At 39.9% G+C, this 20,205-nt stretch overlaps 1 protein-coding gene and 1 long non-coding RNA gene across 5 annotated transcripts in view; one reads left to right on the top strand and one right to left on the bottom strand.

Moving 5' to 3' along the window:
* Nucleotides 1-1,833: 1,833 nt before the first annotated feature.
* LOC129727493 (uncharacterized) lies at nt 1,834-4,443 on the top strand. The gene is made up of 3 exons (XR_008728543.1): nt 1,834-1,976; nt 3,044-3,131; nt 3,237-4,443. It is a non-coding gene; the product is annotated as an uncharacterized LOC129727493 (long non-coding RNA).
* LOC129727491 (conserved oligomeric Golgi complex subunit 7) overlaps nt 3,628-20,205 on the bottom strand; it is a 29,128-nt gene continuing 12,550 nt past the window's right edge. For all 4 annotated transcript variants that reach the window (XM_055685361.1, XM_055685358.1, XM_055685359.1 and 1 more), the window contains one exon: nt 3,628-3,940. In XM_055685361.1, the coding sequence (XP_055541336.1) occupies nt 3,771-3,940 (170 nt within the window). In that variant the 3' untranslated portion in view covers nt 3,628-3,770. The remainder of the gene's footprint in view (nt 3,941-20,205) is intronic.

Genomic DNA, 20,205 nt, shown 5'->3' with positions numbered 1-20,205 from the left:
TGACTGCGTGTATATCGGACGTGTTCGGCTTTTTATTTTATCACTAAGTCATAGACTACTATGCCATAATTTTCGTGCGCCGTGTGGCAGCACCTTGAGTCTTAGTCTTATGACTATCATTGATGATGCTTCTCCAGCATGACGGTAAGTTTAATCTTGATTGAATGATCGTAGTAGCCTGTTTTCGTACAAAGTTATGCGGAAAGCTGGTCAGGGCTTTACTGCCGGTAACCGCAAGTCAGTCCCATCTGTAAAAATGTTAAAACGAGAAAACAGCTTCGAAAGATATTTCATTCACGCTCAGTTATCACCTATTTAAGATGAATTATTTTGACAATATTCATGCTAGAAAATAGTTTGCATACTAGCCTGCACTAATTACGTTGTAAAAACCATTGATATAATTGATTTTATGATAAAAACCTTGAGTGTGACTGACTTGCCGTTATATTCTACACCGAAGAGAAAAGTAACCGCAAGTCAGTCACATTGCCATGTTGAAACTATAGTGCGTGTTGACGTGTTGTTATTCGTTGCCGTGGAAAACTGTCAATCCTTCGCTGTTAGGAAGTGTGTGTCCATGAGAACCTTTTAAGAAATGTCGACGTTGGAAAATCTCATGATGTACGGAACCGATGAAAGCTTATCCGGTGAGGACTCGGATAAAGAAACTGAAGCCGGGACTGCAGTTGGTTCATCCGACAACAAATGTCAAGATGATCCAAATCCATTTGAGATGTATGATGAGTGTATGTAAACTCAACAAATCCTTATATGGGTTGAAACAGGCGCCTCGTAGCTGGAACGAACGCTTTAACGATTACATGCTGAAGGTTGGCTTCCGACGTTCGCAATACGATAGTTGTTTGTATGTGCGTAAAACAAATGATGTGGTGGTGTGTTTGATCCTCTACGTGGACGACATTATTTTGTCGTGCAATTCCCCCCCAATACGTCCGTGCTCTGTTGAAGCGGTTTGGCATGCAGGACTGTAAGGCAGTAGCTACTCTGTTGGAAGTAAATTTGAAACTACAGAAAAGCGAGTCAGGAACCACAACGCAGCAACCGTACCGAGAACTTGTAGGTTGCCTAACGTACCTGATGCTTTCGTCACGCCCTGATATTAGTTCTGCAGTAAACTTTCTCAGTCGTTTCCAGAGTGGAGCGACGGATACCCACTGGTCACATTTAAAACGTGTGATGCGCTATCTACAGGGCACGAAGCACTATAGCCTTGTATACCGGCGCAACAAAAATGCAGAATCTTTAGTTGGCTATGCTGATGCCGACTGGGGAAGTGACATCAATGACCGCAGATCAACTTCCGGTAGTGTGTTTCTTGCTCTCGGCAATACGATACTGTGGACAACAAGAAAACAATCGACTGTCTCTTTATCGTCTACTGAGGCAGAATATGTGTCACTCAGCCTAGCAGCTTGCGATGCAGTGTGGCTCAGAAATCTACTTGGAGACTTCGGAATAGTTTGCTGTGCTCCCACCACGCTGTATGAGGATAACCAATCCTGTATCCATATTGACAACGAACCCCGCGATCAGAAGAGGTTAAAGCACTTGGATATACGATACCATTACGTTCGAGAGTGTATTCAAGGTGGATTGGTAAAAGTTGAGTACATACCTACGGAGAAGCAAGTTGCCGACATCTTCACGAAGAGTCTCCCGAGAAGTCAGTTCATGGAGCATCGTTCCACGCTTGGTCTGAAAGGGGATGTTGAGGAGCAGACTAACGTGTTACGTAGTTTGTGACTGGTGTTTTACCCTGACATGTATATATAAAACAAAAGTTTTTTTCATTCTCTCTATTAAATCTATGACTGCGTGTATATCGGACGTGTTCGGCTTTTTATTTTATCACTAAGTCATAGACTACTATGCCATAATTTTCGTGCGCCGTGTGGCAGCACCTTGAGTCTTAGTCTTATGACTATCATTGATGATACTTCTCCAGCATGACGGTAAGTTTAATCTTGATTGAATGGTCGTAGTAGCCTGTTTTCGTACAAAGTTATGCGGAAAGCTGGTCAGGGCTTTACTGCCGGTAACCGCAAGTCAGTCCCATCTGTAAAAATGTTAAAACGAGAAAACAGCTTCGAAAGATATTTCATTCACGCTCAGTTATCACCTATTTAAGATGAATTATTTTGACAATATTCATGCTAGAAAATAGTTTGCATACTAGCCTGCACTAATTACGTTGTAAAAACCATTGATATAATTGATTTTATGATAAAAACCTTGAGTGTGACTGACTTGCCGTTATATTCTACACCGAAGAGAAAAGTAACCGCAAGTCAGTCACATTGCCATGTTGAAACTATAGTGCGTGTTGACGTGTTGTTATTCGTTGCCGTGGAAAACTGTCAATCCTTCGCTGTTAGGAAGTGTGTGTCCATGAGAACCTTTTAAGAAATGTCGACGTTGGAAAATCTCATGATGTACGGAACCGATGAAAGCTTATCCGGTGAGGACTCGGATAAAGAAACTGAAGCCGGGACTGCAGTTGGTTCATCCGACAACAAATGTCAAGATGATCCAAATCCATTTGAGATTCGAGCATCACCTTTGGAGATTTCTTGGAACGATTCCCTGGATTCTGATGGAAGTCTAATGGAGAAGATAGATGTACGAAGAAGCGAACCAAGAAAAAAAATTGACTTGAATTCGTATTAGCAGAAAATTGCTCCACATAAATTCATCACCAATTCAAACTAAAAAATAATCCCAATAATTGATAAATATTACTAGATAACTTATTTTCATCTAAACGGTCGTATCGAACTCTTTTTTACTCCCCGTTCATTTTACTGTTGTATTATGCATGTTTTTTTTTGTAAATCGAGACTGACTTTAAGTTATTTTTCTTCTGGGACTGACTTGCGGTTACTTTGCCTAATGTGACAGTTCGACTTGGTATTGATTTCCACTTATGTTCAACAAACCACTATTTTTTATCGGTACATCTGAAAATATACACAAAGCTAGGCCAAAATACGATGCTAACTCAAAATTGACAAAATTACAGATGGGACTGACTTGCGGTTACCGGCAGTTTACTTCCTAATGAAGAGTAAAAGTTACATCGCGTACACTAGTGTATCCACTCCGAAATAGTAAGTGTAAAGTATGTAGTGTATCAATGCTAGGGTTGATATTTGTTGACACTCTTGAGTGAAAGTAAAGCATCCATAAACGTTATTTTTTTACAATCCTTTCAGAGTTCTCCCTTCCCGCTTTTTGCATGGAAGTGAACTGTCAAAACACCTCATTATATTTCATGCGATGGAAGCAAGACAACGAAATCAGTTTATCAGTTAACGAAGATTGTCATCGGTCAGTGTCAGTGAAAAAGTGTTTCGGTGAGGTTCATTTTGGTTGAGTGGACTGTTTGTTTTTCTTTTTCGCTTTGAAGTGAAGATCATTTGGTTGGATTTGTCGTCAAATTTTATTCCGTAACCGTGAACGATGCGCGCGATCTATTTCATCTGAGTATAACAGCACGTTACTTGGACGAAAATCTAGTGTATCTGAAAGAGTGCTGCGATCATTGGAAGCGAAAATTGAAAATGATTGGCTGTAATTTTCGAAGAATTTTGCTGGGGAAAATGGTTTTTATCAGCACTGATCAGTAGACACAGAAATATATTAGATGTTTATTCAAATTAACTTTCTGATTTATTTAACTAAACATATTCAAAAATGAAGTGTGGTTTAACTTTTAAGAAGAAACAAACAAATGAAAAGGAAAGTGTTTAGCGAGATATAATATTTCTCTTTTGTCTAATCATTGTTACTAGTCTAAAATTATAGCCGATGCTGAGTATGTTATATTGTTCCAATGGCATTTTTAGTAGAGCTTTAATCTGTTGTAAATCCGGTTTTGGCAGTATACCCATTTCTTCCAAGACATTACCGAAATATTCTGAAATAGAAAAAAAAACATCAAAATATTGTTCTAGGATAAAAATAACCATAATAAAAATTAGAATATTGTACAACAACAGTAATAAAACAATATAGACAAGAGTTGAATACATAAAGTCTGAATAGACGCAGTGCCGCAATGTCGAATATCTAACCTAGGATGGGATATTGTTTCTTGAATATAACAATCAATGATTTGCTCAAAACGACTTCCATACCCGCCGCCTTTGAACTGTAGTAGCAGTCCAGTAGGTTGCCAATCATCATGTGAAAAAAGTGACCAGAAAATTTAAAAAAAAACCCTGTTCACTTGCCCGAAAAAACACCTTGTGCAAAATTTCAGCTCAAATGGACTTAAAATGGGGTGGTTCTAAGCGATTGAAGTTTGGCCTTTTTGAAATCCGAAAAATCCGGGTTCCCCAACCCCAAGTAGTGGGTACGTGAAGTTGTTTTCCAAAAAAAAATGTTTTGATACCAAATGACCTAAAAATTTATGAAACATCGAGAACTGGTGTCATTAAAATTTTTTTTTTTGAAAATATTGACTCTAGGGCTCGTCGTTTTTTCAATTGTGGAAGGCGGAGTTTAAAACGTTTAAAATTTACCTTCTGAAATTGAGGATAAAATGAAAAAAAAATCACATTTCACTGAATACCAGTAGAAAAATTCCTGAAAATATAATATTTGTTATATCATTGTCGTTAGGGCTTAATTGGAAAAAATACCAATATATTACAAAACAAATTTACGAAATGAGCAGAAAAAAATTACTTAACCGAAATTAATATTGTGTCTCGCGGAGAATGTTGAATGCTCTAATGTCATTCGCAAAATCACACGGCAGGTACATGGAATTTTAATATTTGAAAAATGTTTTCGATTCCATGTGTCTTAAAAGTACGTGAAACGGAGGAAACGGATGGAATATGTTTATTTATTCTGTTTAAAAAATCTACTCTCTAGGACACTTGTACTTGTTCTTTCGAATGTTGTACCAGATAGATTATTCGTTTTATTTACCACAATAATGTCCATTGCCAACACTTGATCGAACACACTCTGTCTTATATAATCGGACAATAGACTGTATCGATGTTATTCAACGATAATGAGAGTATAGGGAACTCAATCAGATACCCAAAATAATAGACTCGTTGTTTCTGGGTTTGCGTCGTTTTGACAGTTCGACCATACATTTTCTGTCAAGTTTATATCATCAGAACTAGTGCTGGGACTTTTAACTGGATATATTCGTGATCCGGTTATCCGAAGCTCGGATCACGGATGTGTAAACGAATACTCTCCGGATATCCGGATATGGATAATCGAATAGTCGGATCTCCGGATATCCGGATGTTTACTATCCGGATATCCGAAATTTTTTTCTGTCTTTTAAAGGTCATTTAAATAAAATGTAACGCGATAAATGGTTTTTTCCACAACCCCCCACTCTCTTGTAACTATTTATGTAAATAAGTTTCATTAAACTATGTTCGGATATAGAATCCGGATATCTGATTATCCGAAAATCCGGATATCCTGTCGGATAATATCCGGATGTCCGGTTGATCCGGATTTTGGATATTTGTCGGATATCTGAGGCCGGATATCCGGATATCTCAATCCGGATAGTCCCAGCACCAAGGATGGAAAATTTCAGAGAAACGTCGAAACAATGTGTTTGATTATTTGTTGATCATTATTAGTGCGCGGTACAATCGGATAAGATGGGGAAAAAGCAAATTTCCGTAGATATTCGTAAACTTATAGTTAACAACCGTCAGGAAGGTCTTTCATATAGAGAAATTGCTCGAAAATACGATTTAAGTGAAGCAGGAGCACGAAAAATATGCAAAAAGCATGGAGAACTGGGAAGCGTAGCCGATCGGACCGGTAGAGGAAGGAAGCGGAAAACTACAACTAGCGATGATCGCCGAATTTCTCGAGAAGTGGCAAATACTACAAGGTATACAGCCCTAGGGTAGTATGAAATGGTGACGTGGGACTAAACACTGTAATTAGGGGATTTTTTGTTGGAAAATATACAGAGTCTGCAGACAAAATCAATGTGTTTGCTCAGCGACTGTACGTATTTTTATTTTCAGCCTCCCCTGGAAATCACTTTTCGAAATATATATTTAACAACACTGGAAAGAATATCGTTTATATTTGGCGATATTATGCCTGTAGTATTTTTTTGTGCAATCGACATGTATTTGACAAGGCACAAGCGTATCGTGCTTGTTGATGAAGCACCAAGAATTTCTCGTAATGCGTCAAAGTCAGAATTAACTCTATATCCTCAAAAACCAAATCCCATAATACTTACGTTATCATAATAAATGGTTTTGTCTTATTTAACTCTGATTAAATCAAATCTTTGATATGGATCATACTTTCAAAATAATATGGAAGTCCCTGAGAAGATATGTTAAACAAAATTATTAACAACAGTTTCAGCAAAAAATCGTAGCAATCAACAGTTCTATTTTTGTTTTTTGCTTGACATTTTTTTTCATTTGCCTACAACTACATTCGCTGTATTACGAAGACAGCTAATATACGTTTATTATGGTAAAGCTTAGAATAATAATATATCATCTAACAATTTTGAAATGTAAAAAAAGATTCTGAATGAATCTTAGTAAATAATCCAAAAATTCACAAGCATTCGTAGGCTCTTACTCTTCTGTAAATGTGTATATTTGGGAATTTACTCTTTCGATACTATCCTGTCACGATTATTTAGTGAATATCGAAGATAAAATTAAATAAAGATCCGTTGCAAAATCTCGCAATTCTTGTTGAGCAATTTATGGTAATCATATTTATAAGATAAATTCAATGACCCTCAACAGCACCATTGCAGTTTTTCCTCGATTGCACACGAATAGAAATGTACGAACAAAAGTGTACCACTGAAATACAAATAGTACCGCTGCAGTACGAATAATAGCGCTGCAGTACGAATAATAGCGCTGCAAAACGAATAGAAGTGTACCGCTGAAATGTACGAATAGAAGAGTACCGCTGCAATCATAGACGACGAGAGACCTGCAGCTCTTCACTCCACTGGTACTGTTGCTTCTACCCGCATGTTTTCTTTCAAGACATCAGTTTTTATTAGGTTCTGAAAGCAAATACAGAAATTGTTCAAGGATGGGGGATTGTTTCAAACTTTTCGGAAAACGTTTACCTTCGAGACATCATATTAGTCTAAGCTCATGGAAACAAAAATAAAGTGACCTATTGGGACGGGAAGACTCTGTCAATTTTTATTTCGATATTGATACAGAGAATATCATAGGGAACGGATGGTGTCCATTCACGTCGTCTGTGCTAGGAATGCTCGCATGTAATTGGTTCATTATTCGCGTAAATTTGTTATTGAAACTTTTTATCAATTTTACCGCTTAGTAATGAAATTAGAGTGATAACTATCATATTACAAAATTGTTATACATTTTATCTATTCAACAACATATTGGTTATTGTTATCCATCATGTGGTTATGCTGTTATTAACGTTTGAAATCTGACGCAACATATGCCAGTTTCATTTCAAATTTTACAGAATGCATCCCAGTATAGTTAACAAAGACGTAGTCCCACGTCAAAAATCCTTTCGCTACCAGCCGAGTGATTCGTGAAAATGCTGATTTAAATATCTCTGAACGAACTGTGCGCAGAAGACTACAGGAAATGGGTTATAAGAGTGGATTTGCCCAACGACGACCTTTGATTCGAAAGGTTAACAGGTTTGTTTACTTCGTATTCAGCATACATTTTTGACTGAGGTTTATTTCTGCAGAATCAAACGCCTCAAATTCGCTCAAAAGTACATCGACAAGCCGATAGAGTTCTGGAAACAGGTTATCTGGAGCGATGAAAGTAAATTTGAACTCTTTGGCCACAAACAACGAGCACGAGTTTGGACGAAACCTGGTGAGAAACTTGCTGATAAAAAGATTCAGAAGACGGTCAAGCACGGAGGTGGCAGTATCATGGTGTGGGGGTGCTTTGCTTGGTTGGATGTTGGTAATATTGAGGAAATTGATGGCATAATGACGGCAGACTATTACATCAGCATTTTAAAGAGAAATCTTACAGAGTCGGCGCGAAAGGTTGGCTTAGAGAAGAAGTTCACTTTTCAACAAGACAATGATCCTAAGCATACCGCCCACAAAACCACTGCGTATTTCCGTGCTTCACGTATCAAGCTATTGGAATGGCCATCACAAAGCCCGGGCTTAAATCCGATAGAAAATTTGTGGTCGATTTTAGATCAAAATGTCAACAAGGGAGATGTCACCAACCGCGACAAACTGTTTGATGCTTTGGAAAAAGCTTGGACAAATATCGACTCCCAACATATCAAAAACCTCGTTGAAAGTATGCCTCGACGCCTGCAATCCGTGATTGAAGCTAAAGGTGGCCAAACTTAATACTAAAATAAAGAAAAATCAGTTTGAGCGATGAATCGCTATAATGCGTACTTTATTTTGTCCACAAGAAAAATGACAATTTCCAAATATAAGCTCTTTTTATGTTTATACTAGCTGACCCGGCAAACTCCGTCTCGCCTATTTTAGTGTTCAATTTAATAATTTTAAACATTTCAAATTCATTGATTCCTTGCGATTTGTTTATATCATTTGAAATTATTGGTTTTATCGAAATGACAACCCTCGACTAGTGGCTTTTGTACATCACCTCTATTCCGGAAATATATTGAATGCATTTCAGTTATTTTCGTTGTTTTTAAGAAACTGAAAGTGGTCATCTTCAAATTCAAAATGGTGTCCAGGGTCAATGCTTGGCTTCTATACATCATTTCGATTACGGAAATATCCATATGTAGTAGTATTCGGTTATTTTCAGCTATTTCCCAGAAGTTGCCATTTTTTGGTGTCTGAGGTCAATTTTTAGCTCCTTGCTTCATTCTGGATGCGGTAATACACATATTGGGTGGTATTTGGTCACTTCAGGCTATTTTTCAGAAACCGTAAGTCGCCATCTTGGATTTTAAAATGGCATTTGGAGACAATTTCTGACCCCTGAGCGTCATTCTGGTGAAAGAAACACTCATATTGGGTGGTATTTTGTCATTTTTGGCTGTTTTCCAGACACCGGAAGTCGCCATCTTATAATTCAAAATGTTGTCTGAGGTCAATTTGTGGCTTCATAACAATTTCGGAAATACCCATATTGGGTGGTATTTGGTCATTTGCCGCTGTTTTTCAGAAACCGGAAGATGCCATCTTGAATTTCAAAATGAAATGGCATTAGGGGACAATTTTTGGCCTCTGAGTGTCATTCTGGTTAAAGAAACACTCATGTTGGGTGATATTTGGTCATTTTCGGCTGTTTTACAGACACCGGAAGTCGCCATCTTACAATTCAAAATGTTGTCTGAGGTCGATAGGTCGATTTGTGGCTTCAATGCATCATAACAATTCCGTAAATACGCATAAAAGCAAAGCAAAGCCTTGGTGCTACATTCCGATTCGGAACTTGACCTTCTGTTTATTTATACACAGACTTCGCAGCCGACTATTTAGTGTACAGGACAATTGCGGGGCTAGCGCTACGATCCTACTGACACTAACAGTCTCTCCCGAGACGAGACTCGAACCTACGACGACTGGCTTGTTAGGCCAGCATCGTACCTCGAGACTATCTGGGAGATCTAAATCGCATATTGGGTGGTATTTGGTCATTTGCCGCTGTTTTTCAGAAACCGGAAGACGCCATCTTGAATTTCAAAATGAAATGGCATTAGGGGACAATTTTTGGCCTCTGAGCAGGGATCGGGTGCTACTCATTTTTTTGCGTGCAAAGCACACGCCGTTGGGAGACTGCACATAAATTTCTAAAGAGACGAGTAAGAGCAGTTCGGATTGCACTGTACATTCGTTTCCAAAGAGACAAGTAAGTGCAGGTAGCATGTCACAACACACTTTATCCGTCTCTTTCCGGAGATGTCTCTTACTCAGGGATCGGGTGCTACTCATTTTTTTTACGAGTAGAATGCACGATGTTGGGAGACTGCACATCAATTCCCAAAGAGACGAGTAAAAGCAGTTCGGATCCCTTTCGTGTCGTTCAGGAGACCTCACAGAATTTACCCCAGTATAGTGCAGAAAGACGTACCGTGACTGCGGGTAATTCTGCGCTGCACATTTTCCCGCGCACTCAACTTATAAAACTGTTTGCTACAGTAAATTTTACTAAAACATACTTAATCTCTGTACTATTATAGCAGACTATGCTATGCACATGGTAAAGCACACAAATCAACTGTGTTTTAGTAATATTTACTGTTGAAAAATAGTTTTTTAAGATGAGGGCGCGGAAAACGTGCTGCGCAGAATTACCCGCAGTCACGGTAGTTTCTACCTCAGAAAATTTCTTGGGCTTTGTGTGCCTCTTTGTTGAGAGAGTTTTTGATCACAGCCAGTGATGCCACATATTCAGATTAATCTGTAGTTATACAGATTTTATTTTTCGACATTTTCACGCATAACGATTATCTGTGTTGTATGAGGATGCGGATCACACCTTTTCAATAAGTGAAACATAAACCGTACAACGCATATTATTGTTTTGAAAGGTATGCTTCTATGTTGAACAACAGATGGAAGAAAATTGATCTTACAACACTAAATGAAGGCACAGCTTAATGCTTTTAAAGTTAAATAGCACCTAAACATAAAGAGGCGTCAAAGAAGATCTTGTACATCACTTTAAAATTTAATTTAATTAACAACAAAACCCATGTTTATCACATATTTAAGAGAGGAAATTGTTCCTTTTCTAGGTGCTTTTTATTCTCTATAATTCGACGTTTTAAAGATATTGATTTCGGACTTTCTCGACTTTCCAACGAAACCAACAAAATTAAGCAAGCTTTACATTTCTTGTGCAGTAGTTAAATGAATTTAAAAATGTGAGTGGCAACCCTGATTATGCCTGTGCTGTGTGAAAATTTTGCCCGTTTGCGGCTTCCTGCTGACTCGTAGGGGGAATAGGGGCATAATGGGCTCCTAATCGGTTGCTGATTTAAGCATGGAAAACGACAAAAATTTAAGGGCTGTCTTCAGTGCAAAACTGCCATGATACTTGGCGGCTTATTTCGTAAATGTCCCGTCGCGCCTTATGGTGGCCAATTCTGCCTGCAGTCCTTTTTTCTGACCGATTCGGCTTCAAAGATTTTTTAATATATGTTCGCACCATCACTGTAAACAAACCCTGACTATGGAAACAGAACGACTGAAATAAGTCGACTGAGATGAATTTCAGGTAAATTTATGTGACAACACACCTTGTCTTATTCCACCCCAACTATAGGTGACCATTTCGCTCCTATCGAAATAGTTAAAGTTAATATGAGATTTTAGCACTAATTATAGCTTAAAATCAAAACGTCAATGATGGTGAAATTTGGGGTACGACCGATACGTCATATTGATGTGTCTACATACTTGATTGAGCCACGATCGTATAAGCTTATTTTGTAGTGCGCAATAATAATAATTTTTCCAACATCCGGGAACCAAGTTGATTTTTTCAGTATATTTCCATGTTTTAAACAGACGAATCACTTTTGTTCTACATCAAGATTTACTGTAGTAACTACGGAACAGTTCCACATACCACATTGTATTAAAAAATGCGTAGTTTCGCATATGAGAGGGGTGCCCATTTCACCCCGTGTGCTTATTATGCCCCTCATCCCCCTACACAGATTTTAATGCAACATTCGTAGCAAGTTTCGAACGCTTTCATTGCACATAATTGCACAGAGACATCTCCGGAAAGAGACGGATAAAGAGTGCTGTGACATGCGAACTGCACTTACTTGTCTCTTTGGAAACGAAATGTACAGTGCAATCCGAACTGCTCTTACTCGTCTCTCTAGAAATTATTGTGCAGTCTCCCAACGGCGTGTGCTTTGCACGCAAAAAAATGAGTAGCACCCGATCTCTGACTCTCAAGTATAAAATCTCTCTCTCCTTCGTCTCTTACTCCTTCCAAATATTGGAGACGTGCACAAAAATCTGCGAGATGCACGAAGATTTTTTGCACAGCTCTGAGTAGTTAGACGATCCCTGCCTCTGAGTGTCATTCTGGTTAAAGAAACACTCATGTTGGGTGGTATTTGGTCATTTTCGGCTGTTTTCCAGACACCGGAAGTCGCCATCTTACAATTCAAAATGTTGTCTGAGGTCGATAGGTCGATTTGTGGCTTCAATGCATCATAACAATTCCGTAAGTACGCATATTGGGTGGTATTTGGTCATTTGCCGCTGTTTTTCGGAAACCGGAAGTCGCCATCTTGAATTTAAAAATGGCATAAGAGGACAGTTTTTGGCCTCTGGGCGTCATTCTGGTTAAAGAAACACTCATATTGGGTGGTATTTGATCATTTTCGGCTGTTTTCCAGACACCGGAAGTTGCCATCTCACAATTCAAAATGTTGTCTGAGGTCGATTTGTGGCTTCAGTGCATCATAACAATTCCGTAAATACGCATATTGGGTGGTATTTGGGCATCTGCCGCTGTTTTTCGGAAGCCGGAAGTCGCCATCTTGGATCTCGAAAAGGCATTTGGGAACAATTTCTGGCCAATTTCTGGTGCGTGAATCTGGTTGAAGAAACGCTCATATTGGGTGGTATTTGGTCATTTTCGGCTGTTTTCCAGACACCGGAAGTTGCCATCTTACAATTCAAAATGTCTGAGATCGATTCGTGGCTTCAGTGCGTCATAAAAATTCCGCAAATACCCATACTGGGTGGTATTGGATCATTTGCCGCTGTTTTTCAGAAACCGGAAGTCGCCATCTTGGATTTCAAAATGGCATTAGGGGACAGTTTTTGGCCTCTGAGCGTCATTCTGGTTTTAGAAACAATCATATTGGGTGGTATTTGGTCGTTTTCGGCTGTTTTCCAGACACCGGAAGTCGCCATCTCACAATTCAAAATGTTGTCTGAGGTCGATTTGTGGCTTCAGTGCGTCATAACAATTCCGGAAATACCCATATTGGGTGGTATTTGATCATTTGCCGCTGTTTTTCGGAAACCGGAAGTCGCCATCTTAGATTTCGAAATGGTATTCGGAGATATGCCAGAAGAAGGAAGAGTGTCAAAACATTATGGACATGTTTGTTACACCTAAAAACATTCACTTGCCAAATTCGGTTATATTTGCTTGATTGGTTCTCGAGCTGTGCGAAATTTAAGTTCCATTTGTATGGGACCCCTCCCTCATAGAAGAGGGAGGGGTGTCAAACCATTATAGATATATTTGTTACCCCTAAAAACATTCACCTGCCAAAATTGGTTCCATTTAGTTGGTTAGTTCTCGAGATAAGCAGAAATTTGTGTTTCATTTGTATGGAACCCCTTCCTCTTAAAAAAGGGAGGGAAGTCAATCCATTATGGACATATTTGTTGCCTCTAAAAACATTCACATACCAAATTTGGATGTATTTGGTTGATTGGTTCTCGAGCTGTGCGAAATTCGTGTTTCATTTGTATGGGACCCCTCCCTTGCAGAAGAGGGAAGGGTGTCAAACCATTATGGATGTATTTGATACCCCTAGAAACATCCACCTACCAAATTTGGTTTTATTTGCTTGGTTAGTTCTCGAGATGTGGAGGAATTTATGTTTCATTTGTATGGAACCCCTCCCTTCCAGAAGAGGGAGGGGTGTCGAACCAATATGGACATATTTGTTTCTCCTAAAAACATCCACATGCCAAATTTGGTTCCATTTGCTTGGTTAGTTTTTGAGATGTGCTGAAATTTGTATTTCGTTTGTATGGGACCCCTCCTTTCCAGAAGAGGGAGGGGTCTCAAACCATCATAGGAACCTTTCTCGGCCTCTAAAACCCTTACATACAAATTTTCACGTCGATCGGTTCGGTAGTTTCCGAGCCTATATGGATCAGACAGACAGACAGACAGACCGACAGACAGACAGACAGACAGACCGGACTGCATTTTTATAGGTATAGATGTCGTTCTCATGTCGCTTTATCCATGGGCGCAACTAAGGAAGATTTCAAGGGGGGGCTAGTTTTCATCTATGTCATTTTAAAAAAGAAATAAAAGAGTTTAAATATGCTTATTTAATAAAGCCTAAAATAGTATCGTAAAAGCAGAAAAAATCACTTCGGGATAGAATCTCCGAAGATGTGCTGAATATCTTGAACACAGCGCCAACGTCAACCTCTTTCAGCAACATTGATTCGATATTGAGGAGAACTAGGTTTGGTAAACGGCTGGGCAGTGCTTTTTAACAGAACACCCGTACTAGTTGGAATAAAATAGACCCCAGTGTTGTTTAAGGCATAATGCTCTATTCCTACCTCCACGTGGAACCGATTGGGATACGAGCAACCAAGGGAAAACCGGTGAACCGGTGGGAACTTGGTCGTACGCTGACAGGAAGGGGTAGTTGTTCTCCTTAGAGAGCAGCTTGTCTGAGCGTCTACACCACAGGCTAGGGGCGGCTCAAACAGCGACTGATCCGGACCGGACAGTTGAACTATGAAATGTGGTGTCTCGCCAGCTACATCTCTGGCGGCAGCTCCGTCGCGAGACTAGGCATCGCAGCCCTGGTAAGGCAGCATACTAAAATAAACATACTGCGGAGAGTCAAGAATTCAAAACGAACCGGAACAATCGGTAATCACCCTCCCGACGAAATAAGGACGACGATTAGAAGCTCGGTATATGTAACAGTAGATCGCTTAACGCCCCGGATGTCGACCGGATTCTGCTGGACAATCAGCGACAGGTTGTGTTTGTTGAGAATGAAAGGCCGGTTCCACAACTACACTATCCCGCACAGCTGGAGAAACTCTACCATAGCTGCTCGCGTAGAGACATCAAGATCGTCATTGGGAACATGAACGGACGGAAAAACTTGTATAAGCCGGTTATCGGCCGGCACAGCCTGCACACCGTGACGAACGACAACGGCCAGCTATGCACCAACTTCGCAGCTTCCCGCGGATTGGCAGTCCAAAGTCCCTTCTTTCCTCGACCAACGTACAGCAAAACAAATTGACCACGGTCTCATCGACGGCCCCTACTTCTAAGACATTACAAACGTACGCACCAATCACGGTGATGATCGGACATGACCACCTCAATACAAAAAACTGCAAAACCCTGATATAACCGGTAGTCCTCTACGGAAGTCCTCTTGGTGTTTTCGAACGGAAGGTACTATGGACTATCTAAGGTAGAGTACAAACGGACGACGGATAATGGCGACAGCGAATGAACAAGCGCTGCTTGGAGAGAACCCCATTGCACGCCTGGCGAAAGACAATAGGTTGCGGTGGACTGGTCACGTCGTAAGGATGCCGGACGACAACCCTGTGAAATCACTTCTTCTCAGCAACCCTACCGGCAGCAGAAATTAAGGGTGCAGCGTGCATGATGGCTCGACTAGATCGAACGAGACTTGCGAGTGATGAGACGTCTGGGGAACTGGTGAAACACAGCCCAAAACCGAGTAAAATGGCACCAACTGCTTGATACAACACGAGTTACTACAGCTCTCGTCTGACTGGTAAGGTGAGTAAGAGAGCAAGGGTTGAGAATCGATCCTGGGTGCAGAACTAGTTCTTAGCCAACGAATGACATCTCAATTTGTGTTGATTTTGATGCTCTGATAAGTAGTATGGAATGTATATATATTGAATACAATCATTCTCTGGGAAATTCTAGGGGGGGCTAAACAATTTCTAGGGGGGCTTCAGCTCCCCCTAGCCCCCCGTAGTTGCGCCCATGGCTTTATCTAACATTTTTCGAAAGTACACCTCCAGTACTGTCTTTTGTTAGAACACTTTGATTATCCATCTGCCTTAGATTCTACCTAAATCAAGAAAGTTTGAACATATCACAGGTGCGTACTTTTTTTGTTCAGTACTGTAGCTTTCTTTGATGATTTTGTTTCAGTATTGCCTGCTTTAGGTGGAGCGAGCAACATATAGCGAGTGTTTCACGAAAGAATCGTAAACGATTGCACTCAAGCGATCGCAATGATTCTTTCAAATGTTGGTTGCTTGTAAGTGGAATTCGGCTACTCCACGTCGTGCTTTCACCGTGATATACCACGATGAGTCTTGGTGATTTCAAGTATCACATGCTAATGCACCATGCTACAATTTCCGTTAGCATTGATGATACCTGCTTGCTCCGGTAAGCAAACATTGAACGCAATCTAACGTTCATTTGGATTCATAATTTTGTATCACTGGCGAGAATGTCTCAAAGATTCTCGCGATAATGTTGAATGCAAGTGAACTTAGATACAATAAATACTATCGTGTTTGAATCATTCAGTCTCCTTCTATGGTATTCGGAACTCTTAGAAGCGAAAAACAATCAGCGGCGTTTCTATGGAAAACTTGTACGCGAGTGGAAATAGTTGAACGATAACTGATGAATCAAAGAACACATTTTTTTTTTTACAACATAAAGAACACATTTGCATGAAATATTGCTAGTGAGTGAACTTTTCCATGCTTGCCCAGCACTAATCAGAACGTGAGTGGGCCCATTGCGTTTGGCCTTTATAGTGTCCGATACGATCGACTGGATGGATGACCATTGGCTGATAGAGATTTGCAACGACAGTAGTGGAGTGTTCACTGGCCTAATACATGCGAATGTCTTGATGGTAGAGTACGGTACTAGATCGACATAAACTTGATTCACTTTAGCATATATGGGAAAAGAGTAGTTTAGGAACTATTGTTCAAAACATTCGACAAATCGCGTGCGAAAGTAAAAAATGCTATGTATAAAAGTTCTCAAACGACAAGTTTCCTATATATGACAGTGTGAATTTAAGTTTATGCTGAAGTGGTGTCATCCCTTATCGTCATAGTTCTAACGATTCGATCTACGACTGAGCAATATCCACGAGAAGTCATTCTGCAAACTGCCTAAAGCTTTTGTCGATTGTGTTTTGTTTAATCGAGATTAGGGTCCATTCAAAATTTAGGGTCTCATTTTTGAAGTAGAATACTTCTCTCAGGAAGTACGGCTACATAGGGATGTGAAATGAAAATCTAAAACCGAAAAAAGTGAAAAATATGTCCAATTTCAAATGCTAATAAATCGGTTACTATTCGAAGGATTTCCTTCGTTCTTGTGGCAATAGATTGGAAAATCTTCTAAGATTCTTCCCAAAAGAAGATAATTGTAATTTTATTATTCACACTATTGTACTATTGAAAATAGTCAAGCCTTGTCAAAAATTGTCAAAATTCGACCTCTGATTGGTCGTTATATGATTGCTTCCCAAGCACGGTCGACAGAACCATACACCTTACAATTGAAAACAGCCGGAGCCGCTCATAATAGTTCTAGACAGCGACAACAGCAGTCGTCCTTCCTTAGCAGCAGCACTAGCCCTGTGGTTGGTCACCACGTCTCAGGAGCAGCGCGGTTTTTCTCAGCGTGTGTCGCCAGACAGCCATTATTCCCCCCGTGCTGGGGCAGCATGATGATTGCCATCAGGAAATCCAATTTCGGAAATCAAAATGCCTTTTTTAAGGCAAATAAACAAGTCATTGAAAGTTAATAATTTTTGTCAACGCAAGCAAGCATTCTGTGTTGCATCCTAGCAATTCAAATTTGTCGCACTCGTCTAATTTACTGAATGTGAAGTAGCTTCCACAGTGCATGTTGTCCGTGTATCTTAATTCCCCAACTATTAGGGCAGCTCAAAAGTTGCGATCAGCAACCGATTTTGAACCGCAAAATGCCTTTTTCAAGGCAAATAAACAAATAGTTGAATGTTAATAATTTTCTGGCATCAACACAAGCAAACATTCTGTGCGGGATGCAATCAAATTCTGTTGTAGTTGTCTAATTTTTACTTTGTTTAGTAAACTCCCTACTGTAGGGGCAGCGCAAAGGCTGCGATCAGCATAACCGACTTTGAATAACAAACTGCCCTGTTAGAACGCACTCACAAAAGCAGTTAGTTCGACTATGCAGAGCTAATATGAAGTCGATTCAATCAATCAGCATGAACAGAATTCCGTCGTCTCCCAGCCCAGCTGCCAAGTTGCAACATGAAGCAACACGCAACAGCGAACAAACGAAATCGCTTGATGTTACAAACCGCAATAAGATACGGGTTAAAACCGTTGCGTGTGTGAAAGCACCATCGGTGTTTATTCGCTGGATACAAAAATCAAATGCGAATTGTGGAATAATTCGTCTGAAGAATCTTAGAAAATGGTAAAACTGAACAGACAGGCGTGGCCTATTTCGGCTATAAAAATGTTTTTCTGGGAAAACTAGCTACATTCATCAGTCGGATGGTGAGCTGGATGGACCGTCCACAACGTTGACAGCAGTAGCAGCAGATATCAGCACTCAGCATTAACAGAGGATAGCAGCGGGTTGCCCTGTGGCTGCCTTCAAATTAAACAAATCACTTGCCCTGTGGTTGGTCACCACGTCTCAGGCCTCTGCCAGGCTGAACGGCAACGCGAGCGATTGGGCGAGATTTTTGCCGTACATCAGCCGGCACTTCCTCTAATGTATAAGCTGGATCATTTTGTTCAGAAGAATATTACTGCCGGTAATATTACAGAGATGCGATTGCATTATATCCGATATGGAATTGAACAATTGTTCTTTTGGGGAAAATAAAACATTTAATTTGAAGAGTTAATAGCTTTGGGTACCAGTATGGTAGGTGCAGCAGTATGGTAACAGCCTCAGCGGTAGGTGCAGCCGGTACTTCCCTGAGGCCGATGTTATAAGGAAGTAAATGGAAGCGGCACGGCAAAACAGTTCGGGTGTGCTTAGACGCGCGTCATTTTTCGTTGTTGATATTATTCCCCACATGAAACGACGCGCTTTCGTACGATAGCGGCGGTATTAGCGGTAGATGCATTTGCCAACACTTACTCCAGTAAAGCCGTGTCTAATTTTCAATGTGAAAACACCTTTCTATTGTGTTGGCCGTGCGCATTAGGCCTCTGCCAGGCTAAATGCGAAAAGCGGCGCGAACCGATTCGCCCGGCCGTAGGTTAATGTACAGCCGTAAGTAGAGCTGTGTAAAAGTATTCTACTTCAACCTTGCGGTCGTGGCTTTGCACACAACCCTCCTGTGATTTTTTTTTAAATGCTGGACCTCCGTCCTCCAAGACTAAAGTTTTATAGTTGTTTATTTTCTAGCTCATTTGCTTGACGGAGCAGTGTTTACAATACATTTTATTTTTACATGGTAAAAACAAACTTGTTAGAGGGAGTCATCGCTACACCCGATTTACTGGAGTTAGTATGGTTTTACAATTTTCTGGTTGGGGGTTGTTGGGTTGGGAGCTTGAGTTTGTTTGTATTATTAAGTAATTATTAACTACAACTATTCTAAAATAAATCTAAACAAATTTCTAATTACTAGTGACTAAATTTTCGCATGTGACGCAACACCCCGCGTTTTTACGTTTTACCCAATGTTTCGTCACGATGCATGAGAATTTAGCCTTTCGTTGAATTTTAGTGAAACCAAATAAAATGTAAACTGGAACATTAGCTTGCTACAGGGTTTACTTAACACGCAGAAAACACCTTACAATAACACAGCATTCTAGAGCATTCCTATTATGAATCGTTGGCCAAACCGAAGAATGACAAAACATCCTTATTATGAATCGTTTAAAACAATAACCAAGCGTCCTAGCACTATGTTCAACTGAACAACCAAAAATGAGACAAAATCTCTTTATTTTAAGTATCGACATCTAGCGGTGGAGAGAACGCATTTTACACTCGAAATTTTATTACGCTTATGTTCCATTCATTCAATAAAAGGACTCTATGAGCTCCCGTCGCTTTTTCGCCGAGAGAATCATTTGTTCTCTCCGGTACTCGTATAGCGAGAGTGCCTTTTCATGATAATCGTACAGTACCACCCGCATGCGTGCAACGGTTTTTATGTAGACAATTTTTTAATGAATTTCATTGTTGCCCAAGTTGAAAACTAAATATCTTGACTAACGACAATCATTTTTTTACATTGTACCTAATGTCGTAAGCATATAGATCTGGTTGCACTTCTTTAGCTGCGAATCAACCTACTTTGTGGTCCGTAGTTATTTTGCAATTTCCAAGTAAATTGGCAAAGTTTATCAGTGCCTTTGGTCTCTGTGAAAAATTAAAAGAGCATAGTGTTCCGAATAAGTGCGCGATAAACAAGAAATGCGTTAAAAGTTAATAA

The sequence above is a fragment of the Wyeomyia smithii genome, chromosome 3 (genome assembly GCF_029784165.1).
Source record: "Wyeomyia smithii strain HCP4-BCI-WySm-NY-G18 chromosome 3, ASM2978416v1, whole genome shotgun sequence".
NCBI classification, from domain to species: Eukaryota; Metazoa; Arthropoda; class Insecta; order Diptera; family Culicidae; genus Wyeomyia; species Wyeomyia smithii.
The sequence above is the reverse complement of the archived record's forward strand: the minus strand, read 5'-3'. Positions and strand labels throughout refer to the sequence as shown.